Raw genomic sequence first — 17,380 nt, forward strand, 5'->3', positions numbered from 1 at the left:
CACATCACCAGGACAAAGACGCCACAGAAAGGACGATGCGAATGGAAAGAAGGGAAAGGAGGACACCCAACCTACGTTGTTCGTAGCCCGGCCAGAAACAGAGCGGAATTTCCCGGGAATCATGGCAGAAGTCAGTCCAGGATCTGTTAGATCTGCATTAGAAATGACGCTACAGCAGAGATTCAGAGACCAAAACGGGTCAGCTCCCAGACAACCCGCTCAGGGGTTACTATGGAAACAACGATTTCCGGTCTGGTCCTCTCCCAAATCTGCGGTTTGTGGGGGCGGGGCGGCAGGACCCCAGTAGCTATGACAGCCACCGCTTCCGGTCCGGGCCTCCTCAGGGCCCACCTCCGCTCGCCCGGCGCGAGCCAAGTATCCCTGTGCGGGTGGCCACCTGCTCTCCCGCCGCGACCGCGGGAGGAGGAGGGGGAGGAAGGTGTCCCAGGGCCAGCGCTCCCCCACTTGGGGCCCCAGTTCGACTCTCCCGGTGGCCGGAGGTAGGGGAAGGAAATGCGCGGGACCCCGGCTTCCCCGCGCCAGGCCGCCTCTGTGCCACCCGTGGTTCCGCTTCCCCGAGGACCCGCCGCGCGGGGCCGCCGCGCCCACTGGCCGGGGCGGTGACCTTGTGGTCTGCGCTGACCACTGCGCTCCCGCCTGTTGAGACGTCTCTTCCGTGATCCCGAAGAACCTGCGATTCCCCCAGCGCCTGCGGCTGGTGGCGGGCGCCGTGTCCGCCCGGCGCCCTGTGTCTCCCCAGCACCTACGGGGTAACCAGAGGGGGCCACGCGGGCGGCCCTGAGAAGGGCAGAGAGCCGGGGCAGGCGGGTACTCCAGGCCGCCGCGTCCAGCCTCCGGGTTTGCCCCGGCCCGGGGAGGGCTGCGGCTTCACCGCGGAGGGGCTGGCCGGGCCACCGCGGCTGGTGGAGAGACCCTCGGACCGTGGGCAGGCGTCTCCGCGTGGGAAATCACTCGTCTCAAAGGTGTCCGGTGTCCTATATGTAAAATGAAGAGTGTGCTTTGAAGGTGGTCGCCGAGATTCTCTTTAGCTTTAACACGTGGGAATTACAGTTCATTCCACTTACTCCTCCCTCAAAACCCACACCAGCCAACACTGTGGTCCTTCAGATTGTAAAGGCGTCTTCCCCTGGACTCCAGGGTTTTTATAGTTTTATTTGAGCAAATCTCAAGGAATTGGGTGCTCGATACTGTTTTTGCAAAACATTAAGCAAGACACAAACTTGAGGAAATGCCAATTGTACGCCTCAAAATGGTAGGGGAGGGGATTGCTGATAATCCCTTCCTTCTCTTAAACTTCTTTAACTGCCACGAGCTGCCTTTAAGTTAAATGATCCTACTAAGGTGAGTTTCACCCATCTGCCTGCATCTGCCTGCTGCCTTTGTCCTTATAAGCCATCTGGTCACTACCATCTTCTTACCCACTTCCCTTAAAGACTGCCCAGCCTTCTTTGAGATAATGAAACTTCAGCCCTATCCCATTGTGTAGATTAAATTATGATTCTTAATTGGATCTAAACGTTATTCTTTTCTACACATGGGAAGAGTTCACCAAAACATGACCAGTGTGTCAGATGGGTACTAGACTTAGGGGGTGATCATTTCATAAGTTATACTAGTATAAATGTTTAATCACTATGTTGTATGCCTGAAACCAATATGATATTGTATGTCAACTATAACTTAATTTTTTTTACTTTAAAATGTTTTTAAAATTTACTGTACGTTTTTGTAATTTATTGTTAATATTTATTGTTGACAATATTACAGATGTTCCCCATTTTTCCACCCTTTGCCCTCCTCTACACAGCCCCTGCCCCACTCCAGGCCTTCATCACACTATTGTCTGTGCCCTTGGTATATGCGTGTATGTATATGTTTAAGTTCTTTTTAACTGACATTTTGGCTTTGAATATACAGAAATATAGAATTTGAGCTGAAGGAAACTTTAGTGTTCATCTAGTCCAAATTCACAGTTTAGGCAGGAGGAAGTCATTCCAGGAGGCCAATAATTTCCTCAAAGGCCTATAATCCTTGCTCTAGGTCTGATTGCCAGACCAAAACTCTTTCTGCAATACCAACTTGCTTTCTGCATTGGAGTGGTTGCTTAAGATCCTTTCTTTAATGGCATCCTGCCAATATCAGGATAAAGAACAAAATTATCAACCCAATAGACAAGTCCTTGGGTGCTTTTTGTCCCTCCCTACCACACCAGTTCTATCCAAGGCCACTCTTTGTTGCTCACTACGTACCAGTTAATGCTGATCTTTTCAGTTGCTTCATGTAATACCCTGGAATTATGCCCCTCCCATTCCCCATCATCATCAATTAAGTCCTTTTATTTAAAAACCAACTCAAGCATCCTTCCCCTTTGATACCCTAACATATGCTTCCATTTTGTATGTATGTTATATGCTTCAATAGCACATAGACTTCATTATATTCATCACAAAAATGAAATAACTGTGTAGTTTGTTCCTCACATTAGAATGTACGCTCCATGAGAGCAGGGATCATGTCTTATTTGTGCATTATTATATTGCCAGTACCTAGAACAATGTTTTGTAAATTTAAGGAATTCAATAAATATTTATGGAATGATTATGTGACTAGTAGAACAATTTTTGTAGTATAATAGAATTTTCAATTATCTGCCAGTTTCCCTTCTCACCACTCCATATGCCACTCAAGACATTTGTCCTTACCTTGAACCACCTATCCACCATCACTGTCTTTACCCAAGTATATTTATGTGCATCTATATTTAGATAAATATATAGTAAGATAGATAAATATTAAACATGTGTCACACATTCTTACACCATTTTTCTTCCCATAATAATACCATCTAGTCAAAAATTGGGAGAAAAAGCCAGGCTAATGAAACAACCAAAGATTTTATAAAATAGCAAAGGCTAACTGTTGACATATCCATAGAAGAGATAACAAATCTATTTTTCAATTAAGTATATCCAGCCAACATTTCTAACAATCCATATTACATTAATATATTTGGAGAGGCAAGGAGGAGAAGACTAGCATTTCCTCATTGCCCTACAGTGTCAACTTTGTCATAAATCAAGGTTCTATATATACATAAGTTTGTTTCCAATTTTTTTTTTAATCCTCACCCGAGGATATTTTTCCCATTGATGTTTTTAGAGAGTGGAGGGGAGGGAGATGAGGGAGAAGGAAGCAGATGTGAGAGGACTGGCCTACTGCCCAGATTGGAGCCTGTGGGGGATGGAGTCCACAACCGAGGTATGTGCCCTTGACAGGGAATCGAACTTGTGACCCTTTGGTCCATGGACCAATGCTCTAACCACTGAGCAATTGGCCAGGGCTGTTTCCACATTTTTAAATTCTGCTCTGTTTATCTGTTTGCCTGTCACAATGCCTTAAGTACAAGAGCTTATAGTAAGAATTAATATGAGTTGATTAATTCTTACTTTGTTATCTTCGTGGATGTGTTGGCTATTTTGGGCCCTTTAATTTTCCATATATATTTGAGAATTGGTTCATCAATTTCCACAAATTATCTGTGGAAGTTTGATAGGAACTGCATTGAATTAAATGAATGTGTGGAGAAAGGGCATATTGACAATACTGTTTTTTCCAATCTATGGACAGTGTATCCATTTATTTGGGTTTTTACATTTCCCTTAAAAACATTTCATGGCATTCTACATAGAGGTCTGGTATACTGTTCATTAGATTTATTCTATTAGGATTTGCTATTTTAAATAGTATTTAAAATTTTCTTTTCTATAAATGTATATAGATAACTTGATTTTTTTTTGTTGCCCTTATATCTAAAAATCTTACTCCAATAATTTGAAGATTCTTTTGGATTTTCTATATGTATAAAAAAATCTCAAATAGTTTTTGCTGCCTGTGTTTTTATTTCTTTTTTAAAAATTATTGTTGAAATTATTACAGATGTCTCCTTTGTTTGTTTTTTATGCTTTTCTTTCTTATTCTTCCTGTTGCCCTAGAACCTCCAGTAGTACAGTGTGTGGAACAGACGAGGTGATGGGTACTCCTCATTGCTATTTTCAGAGGAAAAGCCTTTAACATTTCACTATTTAATAAGATTTTTCTAGTTTCTTTTTGTAGCTGTTCTTTACCATAAAAAAAAAATGTTTTCTATTCCTAGTTGTTGCTACAGATTTCAATCACAAATGATGTTGAATTTTATCAAGTGTTTTTCCTGAATCTATTAATGATCATATATATTATTATTCTTGTGAACCCTGAAAAAAAAACACCTATTAAGAAGGATTCCTGGTGGCTAACTGAGCTCAAATAAAAAAAATAAAATAAAATAGAGCCTCGCAGCCATTTCTGCACTGGGGCCTCATGCATACTGCACTACCAGGAAACTTCTGCGCTAGCTAGCCTGCCTGCACTGTTTCTACCATCTGAGCCAGCCCTTTTAAAAGAGTTCCTGGAGTCCTATTTCAACCAATAAAACTGATGGCTTTCCCCATTCAATTGGGTCTGCACAACTCTGACCAATCAGAGTGATTCTATTCTGACCAATCAGGGACCAGGGATGGGAACTTCTATCTAAGCCAGCCCCACTTTGGCTCCAAGAGTGCACTTAACAGGGAGACAGAAGATTGTATTTCCCAGGAGCAGACAGTGGCAGAGCAGAATAGATCATGTGGGATGTGAAGCTAGGCAGAGCAGAGTGGCCATCATGGAGCTGCCTAGCTAAAGAGGTGCCTGGCCGCAGGGCTGCCTCACAGCCTTTTTTTTCATTGCCATGCTGTAGCACTATGGAGCTGTTCCACAGCAGTGTTGTTTTCACAGCCATCTTGTATTACCGTTGAGCCGTTTGTGCAAAATAAAGTTCCCTTCTTCACTGCACCCCAAACTGGGGATTCCTGTTGGCATTTGAAGTGGCACCAAAGACTGTGGGTTGACATTCTGTTAATGTGGTGAATTACATTCTCTGGTTTTGAAATATACAATCAAACGTGCATGGCTGAAGAAAACCCAATTTGGTCAAGGTGTGTTATTATTTTTATACATTGCTTAATCAGATTTGCTAATATTTTATTTGGAATTTTTACATTAGTGTTCATGAGTAAAATGGGTTTCAGTATCAAGATTATGCTGGCCAATTTGGAGTTGTTTCCTCTTTTAATATCTCTGGGAAAGTTTCTATAAATTGGCATTATATATTCACTATGATAAATGTAGTATTAATAAATGTAGTATTAATTTTTGGTAGAATTCACTGACAATAACACCTAGTTCTGGAGTTTTCCTTGTGGAAAGATTTTTAATGATGGATCCAATTTCTTTAATAGTTATAGAGTTATTCGGAGATTTCTGTTTTTTTTCATATTTTGATAAATTTTCTTTGTCTAAAGATGTGTCAGTTTAATCTAAATTTTCAAATATATTGACAAAATTGTTCATGATAATTTTTTATCTTTAAAAATTTTGTGTGATCTATATTAATTTTTGCTTTTTTGTTCTTTTCTTGATCTGCTTCACCAGGTATATAACCATTGTTATTAATATTTTTAAAGAATGAACTTTGCTTTGTTAGTCTTTTCTCTGGTATATTTTTCTTTTTCATTTATTTCTATTATTATTTCCTTCCCATTAAGTTTTTTCAGCTTTATTTTTAATTGATAAGTTGTATTTATAATTACTGAGCTAAATGATTAACAGGTCTTTTCACATCTGTTTTATAATTAATCAAACTTGTTAAAAAGTGAAAACTTAAATACTAGCATATTTTTACATATTCAGATGAGGCATTTCGCACAAAGAATACCTTAAGGATAACTAACTTGCTTATGTGAAGACAAGACATTGAATTACCAAATATTTTCTACTTTGAACAACTCCTTACATTTTTTTAAAAGATTTGTAGTATTTTAAAAACTATTTTAAGACTATTTTTAGAATGGTTTTGCTTAGGTTCCTAGCAAAATTGAGGGGAAGGTAGGGAGACGTCCCATATACTCCCTGCTCTCACATATGCACAGCCTCTCCATTATCAACATCCCCCACCAGTGTGATACTTTGTTACAATTGATGAACCTACATGGACCCAACATCACCCAAAGTCCATAGTTTACATTACAGTTCACCCTTAGTCCCTCTATTTTTTGAATCTTTATTTACTATTCTTCCTGAACTTCTTGAGAAGTTAAATGAGATCATTTTCAGAATTTTCATAATGAATGGCAGATGGTGCAGCTGTTTTATGATCTTACTTCCCAGATGCAGGATTCAGTAGAATGAGATAGATAGGGAAAAACTGACTCTTGAATTGGGTACATGTTAGAAATATTTTGTGTAATACATTTTGCATGATGTCAATGATTCTAGTCTAAATCAAGCCTAAATAATTTTCCTATACTATTATGTACATTTTAAGACTATAACTTCCTTCTAATCAGGCATTAACTGAATCCTACAAGTTTTAGATATAGAATGTTTTTCATTCTTTGTAAAATATCTTCTACCTATCTTTATGTTTCAATGTCATCTTATCTTTTGCTCATGAGGTATTAAAAGTATATTTTACATTTTCCAAACATACAGGCATTTTGGAGTAACATTTTTGTTGTAGATTTCGAGATCCATTACATTGTGGCCAGATAATATGCCACAGATGGACTTAATCTTTGAAATTTATGAAAGCTGTGTTAGGCCTAACATAGGTCTGCTTTCATAAATGTTCCATATGTACTTGAGATGTGTATGTGTGTTCTGCAGTTTGGTACAATGCTCCATATGTTGGTCAATCATGTTGTTTAAATTTCCTATATCCTTATGGAATTTTTGTCTACTTATTGTATTAGTTACTGAAAGAGGTATGTTAAAAATCTTCCGCTGTGATTTTGAACTTACATATGTAGTCTTATAATTCTAACAGTTTTTGTTATATATTTTGAAGCTATGTTATTAGTTATGTAACACTAATATAGTGATTCCCGCTTTCTTTAGTTAGTGTTGGCATAGTACATATTTTCGCATCATTTTACTTTCTTTTTTTTTCACGTTTTTATTTTTTTTATTTTTTTGCATCATTTTGCTTTCGATCTTTCTGTATCCCTTTTAAGGGTTTAGGCATTATTCTGTCTTATGGTTGCCCCTTTGAAGGAAATGTATCTTTAGTCCTCTGGCTGCCCCTAAGTTTTTCTCTGTGGTTTTCAGTTTTACTATAATGTGCATAGTTATGGTTTCCTTTATTTTTATTCTGATACAATTTTTATTTTAATAACATCTGAGAATTTGGTAAAGTTTATTTGTTCAAATATTGCTTTTATGCCATTTTCTTTCTCTTTTCCTCTGGGACTACAATTAAAATTATATATTAGACTTTTTCATCTTATCCACTATTTCTCTTGTGGTCCTTTCTATATTTTCCATCCTTTTGGCTCTCTTAGCCTCACGCTAAATATTTTCTCTTGACTCATGTTCCAGTTAAGTAATACATTCCTGGAAATTCTGCTTCTTAACCTTTTACTATGAAGAAGTAATGAGATATATATACACAAAGATTTCCATTAGGACATCAAAAGAATGGCAGAGTGCGAGAGCCCCTTATCCGCTCTCCCTGAAATTGCAACGTGAACCAACTATAATTCAACAATAAATCCTTGCTCAACACAGACACATGCCTGAGAGATCCGCGCATTTGAACATCTAAAGGTGGGCAACCAGGAATAAGCAGGAAGACAAGAAGGGAGGAAATTGCAGACGGCCTGCAGACACAGCCCTGCAGTCCGGAGCTCCTGGCTCAGCCTGCCAGGAGAGGGAAGAGAGATGGGGTAGCAGGGTTTCCTTTGGCTGGGAGGAACAAAGAGCTGGTGGTGGTGAGTGGGGGGAGCAGGGCAGGGACCACACAGCAGGACAAGCAGCCAAGGGAGTGAATAGTATCTGAGTCAGCAGACACCTGACAGAGCACGGGGTTCTACCTTGCGGCTCTCCAATGTTGGGGCTGCAGTGATGTTTCAAACAAAGAAATGGAACCACAGAGCCCTGCCACCGCTTGGACTCCCAAAACTCGCTTCCCATTCATTGCCTTTGGAGTTGGGTCCAGGAGCATATCATCTGGAAACCAAGAACGATTGCAGTAGAACTGCTGTTTCCATCTGTGACTGATCCCTAGGATGGGTGCTTGGGGTGGAACCCCACGGAGGTCAGGGGTTGCCATTATAGTGAAAGCAAAACAAACCCCACCCCTAAGACTAGGAGATCAAAGATTAAAGAATCTTGCAATTCAGCACCATCTACTGGAAAATGGTAGAAAGAGCTCTTCAGAGATAAATGCAAAGGCAAAGGAGGATAGCAAATACCATAAATAATCACAGTAACAAGGATGATCAGAAAGAAAATGAAAAATCTCCAGAAAGCAAGCTGGAACACAAGGAAATATGTGATATAAATGACAAAGATTTCAAGATTGCAGTTCTGAAAATACTCAACAAGATGCGAGAAAATAGACAATTCAATGCACTCAGAAAACAAATCAATGAACAAAATGAGTACTTAACCAAAGAGATTGAAACCTTAAAAAAGAACCAACCAGAAATCCTAGAAATGAAGTATGCAATTAAGGAGATTAAGCATGAAATACTGAGCATAGATGGAGGAAGGAATTTGTGATATCAAATATAGGAATCTAGAAATGACACAGAGGGAAGAAGAGAAAAACTGAGCATAAAAAAAATAATGAAAGAGCTCTGTAAGAACTATCTGACTCCATCAAAAAAGCAAGGCTGTACTGTCTTATGGAAGAGGCAGAAGGCCACACCTGCCTCTCCCATCTGCCTGTCTGGCTGGCAGGGAAGGGAAAGAACTTGCATGTTGGTGCAGGAACAAGCTGGGTGGGATGACAGTGAAATCTAGAGTAAAACCAAGCTAGTCCAAGGTGTCCTGCAGGCTGTAAAATGCAGTTTAATCAGAGTGCCATTTTTTTCAGATAATTCTTTCAAATACCTTTAAGAGAGAAATTACCAGCCACGAATAATATATCCAGCAAAATTATCCTTTAAATTAGAATTATAGGCATTCCAGAAGAGGAGGAGAGGGAGCATGAATCAGAGAGTCTATTCAAACAAATAGTGGATGAGAACTTCCCAAACCTATGGAGAGAACTAGATCCTTAAATCCAAGAAGCAAATAGAACAACTAGTTACCTCAATCCAAAGAGGCCCTCTCCAAGGCATTTTGTATTTTTTTAAAAAAAAGAAACAGAAGAAAGAAGTATGGAATACCACCTAACAAAACAACAACAGAAACACAAAGGAAAAGAACTACCAGAAAACAAAAGATAAAATGGCTATAGGAAATCCTCACACATCAATAATTACCCTAAATGTAAATGGTCTGAACTCACCAATAAAGAGGCACAGAGGAGCAGAGTGGATCAAAAAACAAAACCCAACCATATGCTGCCTACAAGAGACACATTTAAGTTGCAAAGACAAAAGTAGATTCAATGTAAGAGGGTGGGAAATTATTCCCCTAGCAAATAATATCCACAGAAAAGCAAATGTAGCCATACTTATATCTGACAAAATAGATTTCAAGATAACAAAGATAATAAGAGACAAAAATGGACACTTTATAATGATAAAGGGAACATTGCATCAAGAAAACATAACACTTAATAGTATATATGCACCCTACCAAGGAACACCAAAATATATAAAACAGCTACTCACAGAATTAAAGGTAGGACAGATAAAACACAATCATAGTTGGGTACCTTACTACTTCATTGACAGCTCTAGACAGATCAAACAAACAGAAAATCAATAAAGAAATAGCAGCCTTAAATGAAACACTAGACCAAATGGACATAATTGACATTTACAAACTTTTCATCCCAGAACATCAGATTATACATTCTTATCCACTGCACATTAAACACTGTCTCAAGGACAGACCATATGTTGGGTCACAAAACTAGCCTCAATAAATTGAAAGGGATTGAAATCATACCAAGCTTATTCTCTGACCACAATGCCTTAAAATTCGAAATCAACTGCAACACATCAAAATTACAACTAAAATACAAAACAATCATCATTCAGAACTGCCTGGATTCTGGCTAAATGGAAGCCCTACAACTAGAGAATTAAAGAAGAAAGCAAGGCTCGTAGGAGGGGCAGAGGTGCAGACTGGGCTGGATCAACACCCACGTGTGTTGTTGTTGTTGTTGTTGTTTTAATCAGGGGGGATATCTATGCTGCAGAGGCCTTCTGTGAGGAGCAAGGGGTCCCAGCCCCACACCAGACTCCTCAGCACAGGGTTCCAATGCTGTGGAGATAAGCCCCTATAACTTCGGGCTATATTACCCAAAACACTATACAGATTTAATGCAATCCTTTTCAAAATCCCAATGTCATTTTTTTTTAAATGGTCTCATACATTTATTACTGAACCAACCTACTATTGCAGGGGGAAAAAATCAACAGAGCAAAATCACAAGTCCATTAATTTTCCAATTAAAATGCCCCAACTGTCCAGACAGAGCATCTTTTCAATCATTTAAAGGTGTAGGCAACCTGGTACAGCATAAATATGTGTCATCTCTCATGTGTGATTTCTCATAGGCCCAGTTTGGTTCTTCTCCAATGTCTCCTCTTCGAGTTGTAACTGATTTTATTACCAGTTTTCATCTGAATCCATTGGGGAATGGGCCAATTCTGCTTTTGTTTCTTGGCCAGGAACCTCCTGATCCTGAAAGTCTTGTGAGAAGACATGGTGAAGGAGAAGCAAACACAAGCACCTCGATGGAGGAGAAAGAGAGAGAAGGAAGTGGAAGCCCCAATGTCATTTTTTAAAGAAATATGATGAGAAATCTTTCAGATTTGTATGGAACCACAGAAGATCCTGAATAGTCAAAGGAATCCTGAGGAAAAAAAGAACAAAGCTGGAGGTATCATGCTACCTGACTTCAAATTATACAACAGAGCTACAATAATCAAAACAGTATGGTATTGGCAGAGAAACAAACACAGAGACCAATGGAAGAGAATAGAGAGCCCAACTATAAAACCACAGATAATTTTCAACAAAAGAGGCAGAAATACACAATGGAGTAAAGGTAGTCTCCTCGATAAATGGTGCTGGGAAAACAAGAAAGCCACATGCAAACAAATGAAACTGGATTACAGTTTGTCCTCATGTACAAAAATTAATTCAAAATGGATCAAAGACCTAAATATAAGACCCAAAACAATAAGTTACATAGAAGAAAATATAGGTACCAGACTTATGCACCTGGGTTGTAGAGAACATCTTATGAACTTGCCCCCAAAGGCAAGGGAAGTAAAGACATATAAATGAATGGGACTATATCAAACTAAAAAGCTTCTGCACAGCAAAAGAAACTGACAACAAAACAAAGAAGCAGCTAACCAGATGGGAGATGATATTTGCAAACAGTAGCTCTGGCAAAGGTTTAATTTCCAAAATATATAAAGAACTCATAAAACTCAACACCAAACAAACAACCCAATAAAAAAGTGAGCAGAGGACCTGAAAATACACCTCTCCCAAGAATACATACAAACAGCCAATACATATATGAAAAAATGTTCAACCTCACTGGCAATTAGGGAAATGCGTACCAAAACTACAATGAGATACCACCTCACTCCAGTTAGAGTGGCCATTGTCAACAAGACAAGCAATAACAAATGTTAGAGAGGATGTGGAAAAAAGGGAAAACATTATCCACTGCTGGTGGGAATGTAGAGTGGTACAACCACTACGAAAAGCAGTATGGTGATTCCTCAAAAAATTGAGAATAGAGCCACCATACGACCCAGTAATTCTTCTCCTGCATATATACCCAAAAACCTCAAAATAATGTATTTCCAAAGATATATACACCCCTATGTTGATTGCAGCATTATTCACAGTAGGCAAGACATGGAAACAACCAAAGTGTCCTGTGATAGAGGACTGGATAAAGAAGATGTGGTACATATACACAACGGAATACTACTCAGCCATAAGAAAGGATGAAATAGAATGATTTGCAACAACATAGATAGACTTTTAGAATATTTAAATTAGAATATTTAAATTATGCTAAGTGAAATAAGTCAGTCAGAAAAAGGTAAGAACCACATGATTTCATTCATATGTAGGATATAAAACTGAAACCCATGAACACAAACAGCAGTGTGGTGGTTGCCAGAAGGAAGGGGGTGAGGGGAGAAGAGAGTCCTAATATATAGTGACAAGAGAAGATTTTACTTTGGGTAGTGAGTACATCATGCAGTATACAGATCTTGTAACATAGAAACCCACATCTGAAACCTATATGTTCATGTTGACCAATGTCACCCAATGAATTTAATAAAATAAAAAAATATTTCCAATAATATGGTTTTAATAAATTACTGTATATCTGTACAATACAGTGTTTGAAGCCACAAAATCATGATGTAGGATATTTAGTAATATTAAAACATGATATATTAAAGGAGAAACTATATTATAAAATACATGAGTCCAAATTATTTAAATGCATAGATGACAGAAAGTATACCAAAATATAATGTTGTTAGCTGTGCATGATGAGATTATGACTGATTTTTTAGGTTTTTGTTTTTTTTGTTTGTGTGGAGTTTTTTGTTTGTTTTTAGCTTCTCTGTATAGTGTAAATTCTCTTCTCAGTGATAAAATGTATTGTTATTTAGGCAACAAAAATTAATTTTTTAAAATCTAATTAAATTACTAAAACTCCTTTTTGTTGGGCATACATCTGTTCTGTAAAGATAGACATACATATTCTAGACTTTAAAATGCTTGGCTTAGATGTAGACATAGTCAGTGGATATTAGTCATAATTTTATAAACACAAATAAAGATAAGATAATTTTTTAAGTCTTTAATAATATCAGATGTAATTATTCATGGTACAAAGGAAGTCTTTACAAAAGTTTCTTCATAGGGTTTTTTTTAACTTGCGTATTAATAGCCTGTGTTACAACAACCAAAGATGCCAATAATATATTTTTCAGTGGTCTGAAGACAGTTTAACCAGAACCATGGGTAACGTTGCAAAGCACTATAATTTTGTTTTAATTTTCTATCACTTCTTATTTTTTCTTCTCTCAGGCCCTCTTATATATTTTTAGATGTATTTTCTTAGCCTCTTCCACATAATCTATAGGTACTTAGTCTTATGTTACTTTCTAAGTTTCCAAATCCTCATCCTCTCTATCACTTCCACCACAAATCAAAATTTCCATTTCACATTGTAATTTTCCTCAGGGAAGTATAAAAACACTATAGCCAATCTTATTATCTTATTATGTATTTCTCTGTAAGGTATAAAGGACCGATTATTGGGTTTTCTAAAATAGTGCTACAGCTCTGATATATAATAATTTAATATTAGTAACATTACCATAGTCAGCTGTTGATTTAGAAAAAATAATGGTTGTAAGCAAAGAGATTAATAGTTTATAGATTTCTGCTTGACCAGAATGTTTAGCAATTTATGGTTTAGAAATGGTAAAGAACAGTATGGAAGAGTCCTTACGAACTTGGACTATGGAGTCAGTTTGCCTAAGTTCTAATTCCAGCCATCCTGATGTGATCTTGAAAAGTATTATCTATACTCTTTTTACTACTTGAAACTTTTGGAAAGATAGAACTATATAAGTTTACCTTTAATATAATTATCCTATGACTTACATTTTTGGATTGCATTTGAAAATGAAGTTGTACAAACACAATATATGTTGATAATCTATTAAATGATGTCACTTCAGCACCTATTCACTGTGAAGAAGGCTCAGTGCATAAAAGCAAACAGATTTCTCTGAAAAGGGTCCTCACCGTAGTGTGGGTATGTTTTGACTCTTCAATTAATTGATCAGTTGAATTGATCTTTTGTATATGGAAGATATGTGAAAAGCAAAGTCAAACTCATTGATAATTTATTCTCTTTCCAGTATTCAGGCCAAAGTGAAAGTGTTTGGGAAACTTCTGTGTAATGCAACTAGTCAGGCTGATGAATTATAGTCTAGAACTTCCTCTATCTTTGGCATTTACTCCAATGACTCAGACAGATTCAGCCTTGGACATCAAGCGTGAACAGAATAAATTGTCTTATATAGCTAAGCAAGTGAAAGAAGAGACCAGTTAAAAACACATCAAATGATTTGATGTGCTATAGGTTTTCAAATCTTGACGCATATACTTATCTCTTTGCTTTTGTAAATCTGTCACTTCCAGTTAACTTGACAGTTGAGTATCAGCAAAATATGTTTAGCTCTATGCAAAATTTTACCTGCCTGCCAAAATAATGAAGATAATCCTGTCCACAACCCCAAACTCCCTCTTTTGCTTTCTTATTCTTTTTATCTTTTTGGTGAAAATCGAGTTATAAAATAAAACCATATACTTGCCAATGATACATCTGATAAGGGGTTAATTTCCAAAATATATAAAGTACTCACACAACTCAACAAAAGGAAGATAAACATCCCAACAATAAAGGTAAATTTTAAAGATACACACAATAGCAGCATTTCCAGGTCAAGATTAAGAATTGAATATTTAGCCGAAACCGGTTTGGCTCAGTGGATAGAGCGTCGGCCTGCAGACTGAAAGGTCCCAGGTTCGATTCCGGTCAAGGGCATGTATCTGGGTTGCGGGCTCATCCCCAATAGGAGATGTGCAGGAGGCAGCTGATCGATGTTTCTCTCTCATCGATGTTTCTAACTCTCTATCTCTCTCCCTTCCTCTCTGTAAAAAAATCAATAAAATATAAAAAAAAAAGAATTGAATATTTAAGCTTAGTTCAGAAGCAAAGCTCATATGGGAACTAACTTGATATTCATGAGTTAAAATTTCACTATTCTTCTAAATAATCTATATAGTAAAAGCCTAAGCAACCCTTACAGCGGAACAACCAGAACGACCGGTCACTGTGATACACACTGACCACCTGGGGGCAGATGCTCAACGCAGGAGCTGCCCCCGGATGGTCAGTGCGCTCCCACAAGGGGAGCACTGCTCAGCCAGAAGCCAGGCTCATGGCTGGTGAGTACAGTGGTGGTGGCGGGAGCCTCTCCCACCTCCGCGGCAGCACTAAGGAGCAGCGAGCAGGTGGGCGGTAAGGAGTGAGAGGTCCCGGACTGTCAGAGGGCGCAGGCTGGGCTGAGGTACCCCCCCCCCCCCCCAGTGCACAAATTTCATGCACCAGACCTCTAGTTTAAAAATAAAGAACAATGATAGTGAGCACAACCATTATATAATATAATAATGATACTATTAAATGATTTGGGGTAAAGCCAGGACATTTACCCTTGATTATTATTTTTTTTACCATTGATTATTATGGTCTATGTTATTTATTAGTCTGCCCACTTGTAACACTATTAAATCTACCCTGTGAACATTTCTGGTGAAGCAATGGCTCTTACAGAAAATTTGAGAAGGGAATCAATTTTAAATAGTGGTTATATACTTACATTACCTTGTTAATGAAATCTAGTTGCATCAGTTCCTATCACAAGTTAATTTGTTTAAATTAGATTAAAATTACTAACATCATGCAAAAAAATTACATTTATAACATACCCCAATTTTAGAAATTAGGTTTTCCTCTATCAATCCCTCTGTATTGAATTAAATAAGCATATGAAACTTAGCTGCCCCATCTGCCATTGACCAGGAAAATGTATATGACAACTTTGTACCATGAAGTAATTTGTTACAATGATTTCTGATAAACTTCTTATAACTCTTTTGTTGAAAATAATAAAAATAAATGCCCATTTTGTACCTCACATGTCTTTTTAGTTCTGGATGATTGGAAGAACCTGCATGCATTTTATCCTTGAAGGTTTAACTAATACACCAAAGTTATTTTCTCCAATAGCTAATTTCATATATGACTTCATTTTAATAAAAGGAATAATAAAATTAACAAAATATTAATTTTTTATTTTGTGAGACTGAACAATGATTATGCAAAAACATAGCATTAGTACTATTGCTGCTTTGGTTTGAATTTAAGATGACTATTTTATGTTTTAAGAGAGCATTATGTTTTAAAATTAAACATGTAAACTTCTGAAGCTAAATACTATCAGTAAGTACCTGTTGTCCCTTGAGCTTTTAAACAGCCTATCTCCTTAATTCAAATCACAATGTATGTTATATGCCCATTCATCTCCAAACTTCACTGCCATAAGTTTACTTTCTACATGTTAAACAACTATGACAGCCTAACACCACTTTATTTACTTTTTTACAATTCAGTTAGGTTTTTTTCCTAGTATGAATTGAAAATATATATTTAGTGTATTGATTCACATGATTTTATAATGTATTGTGTAATGTTTCACTGCCCTGATGTAAAGCAAAAATGCTGGCTTTATTTTTAAATAACATAGAGAACATATTGATTAAATAACACTGTTTACTTTTTGCATAAATATTTTAAATTATTTTATTGCCAGATAAGTTTAATGAGGGAAAAGTTAGATTTATCTCAATACCTCCCATACCATTCTTCATTTATATAATAATTACTCATTAAATCTACCCTGTGCCAGACAACTAAACTACAAGCATTTCCCTTAAGATCAGGAACAAGGCAGGGATATACGCTTTCACCACTCTTATTCAACATAGTACTGGAAGTCATAGCCACGCGAATCAGAAAAGAAGAAGAAATAAAAGGCATCCAAATTAAAAAAGAATAATTAAAACTGTAATTATTTGCAAATGACATGATATTGTATATACAGAACCCTAAAGATTCCACTGAAAAACTACTAGAACTGATAAATGAATGCAGTAAAGTAGCAAGACACAAAATAAATATTCAGAAATCAGTTGCATTTTTATACACCAGTAATAAACTATCAGAAAGAGAAGCTAAGAAAACAATCCCAATCACAATTACTTCAAAAATAATAAAATACTTAGAAATAAACTTAACCAAGGATGTAAAAGACCTATGCTCAAAAAATTATAAAACACTGAAGAAAGAAATTGAAGAAGATATAAATAAGTGGAAGCATATACCATGTTCATAGATAGGAAGAATTAACATCATTAAAATATCAATACCCAAAGCAATCTGTAGATTAGACAAAATTCCTATCAAGATAGCAATGGCATATTTCACAGAACTAGAACAAATATTCCAAAATTTATATGGAACACAAAAGACCCAAATAGCAACAGTGATCTTGAAAAAGAAGAACAAAGTTGAAGGAATCATGCTATCTGATATCAAACTATAGCACAAGGCCATAGCAATCAAAATAGCATGGTACTGGCATAAAAACAGGTATATAGATGAATGGAACAGAATAAAGAGTTCAGAAATAAACCCATG

The 17,380-nt window shown here is 37.1% G+C and overlaps 3 protein-coding genes across 6 annotated transcripts in view; 1 reads left to right on the top strand and 2 right to left on the bottom strand.

Moving 5' to 3' along the window:
- The window catches only part of LRRC49 (leucine rich repeat containing 49), a 177,976-nt gene extending 177,740 nt beyond the window's left edge, over positions 1 to 236 (bottom strand). For all 4 annotated transcript variants that reach the window (XM_070431160.1, XM_070431168.1, XM_070431152.1 and 1 more), the window contains exon 1: positions 76 to 236. In XM_070431160.1, coding sequence (XP_070287261.1) covers positions 76 to 123 — 48 coding nt within the window. In that variant the 5' untranslated portion in view covers positions 124 to 236. The remainder of the gene's footprint in view (positions 1 to 75) is intronic.
- Positions 122 to 14,170, top strand: THAP10 (THAP domain containing 10). The gene is given in 6 exon segments (XM_070418952.1): positions 122 to 198; positions 544 to 770; positions 13,744 to 13,755; positions 13,758 to 13,866; positions 13,977 to 14,087; positions 14,089 to 14,170. Coding segments are annotated over 6 exon segments (618 nt in total).
- On the bottom strand, positions 10,576 to 10,763 carry LOC139005409 (large ribosomal subunit protein eL39-like). The gene has a single exon (XM_070407653.1). The coding sequence runs from the start codon at positions 10,761 to 10,763 to the stop codon at positions 10,608 to 10,610; it is 156 nt and encodes a 51-aa protein (XP_070263754.1). The 3' UTR covers positions 10,576 to 10,607.
- Positions 14,171 to 17,380: the final 3,210 nt, after the last annotated feature.

This window comes from Myotis yumanensis, unplaced genomic scaffold (assembly GCF_028538775.1).
Source record: "Myotis yumanensis isolate MYYU_CA2020_CCGP unplaced genomic scaffold, mMyoYum1.0.hap1 SCAF_1, whole genome shotgun sequence".
Classification (NCBI taxonomy): Eukaryota; Metazoa; Chordata; class Mammalia; order Chiroptera; family Vespertilionidae; genus Myotis; species Myotis yumanensis.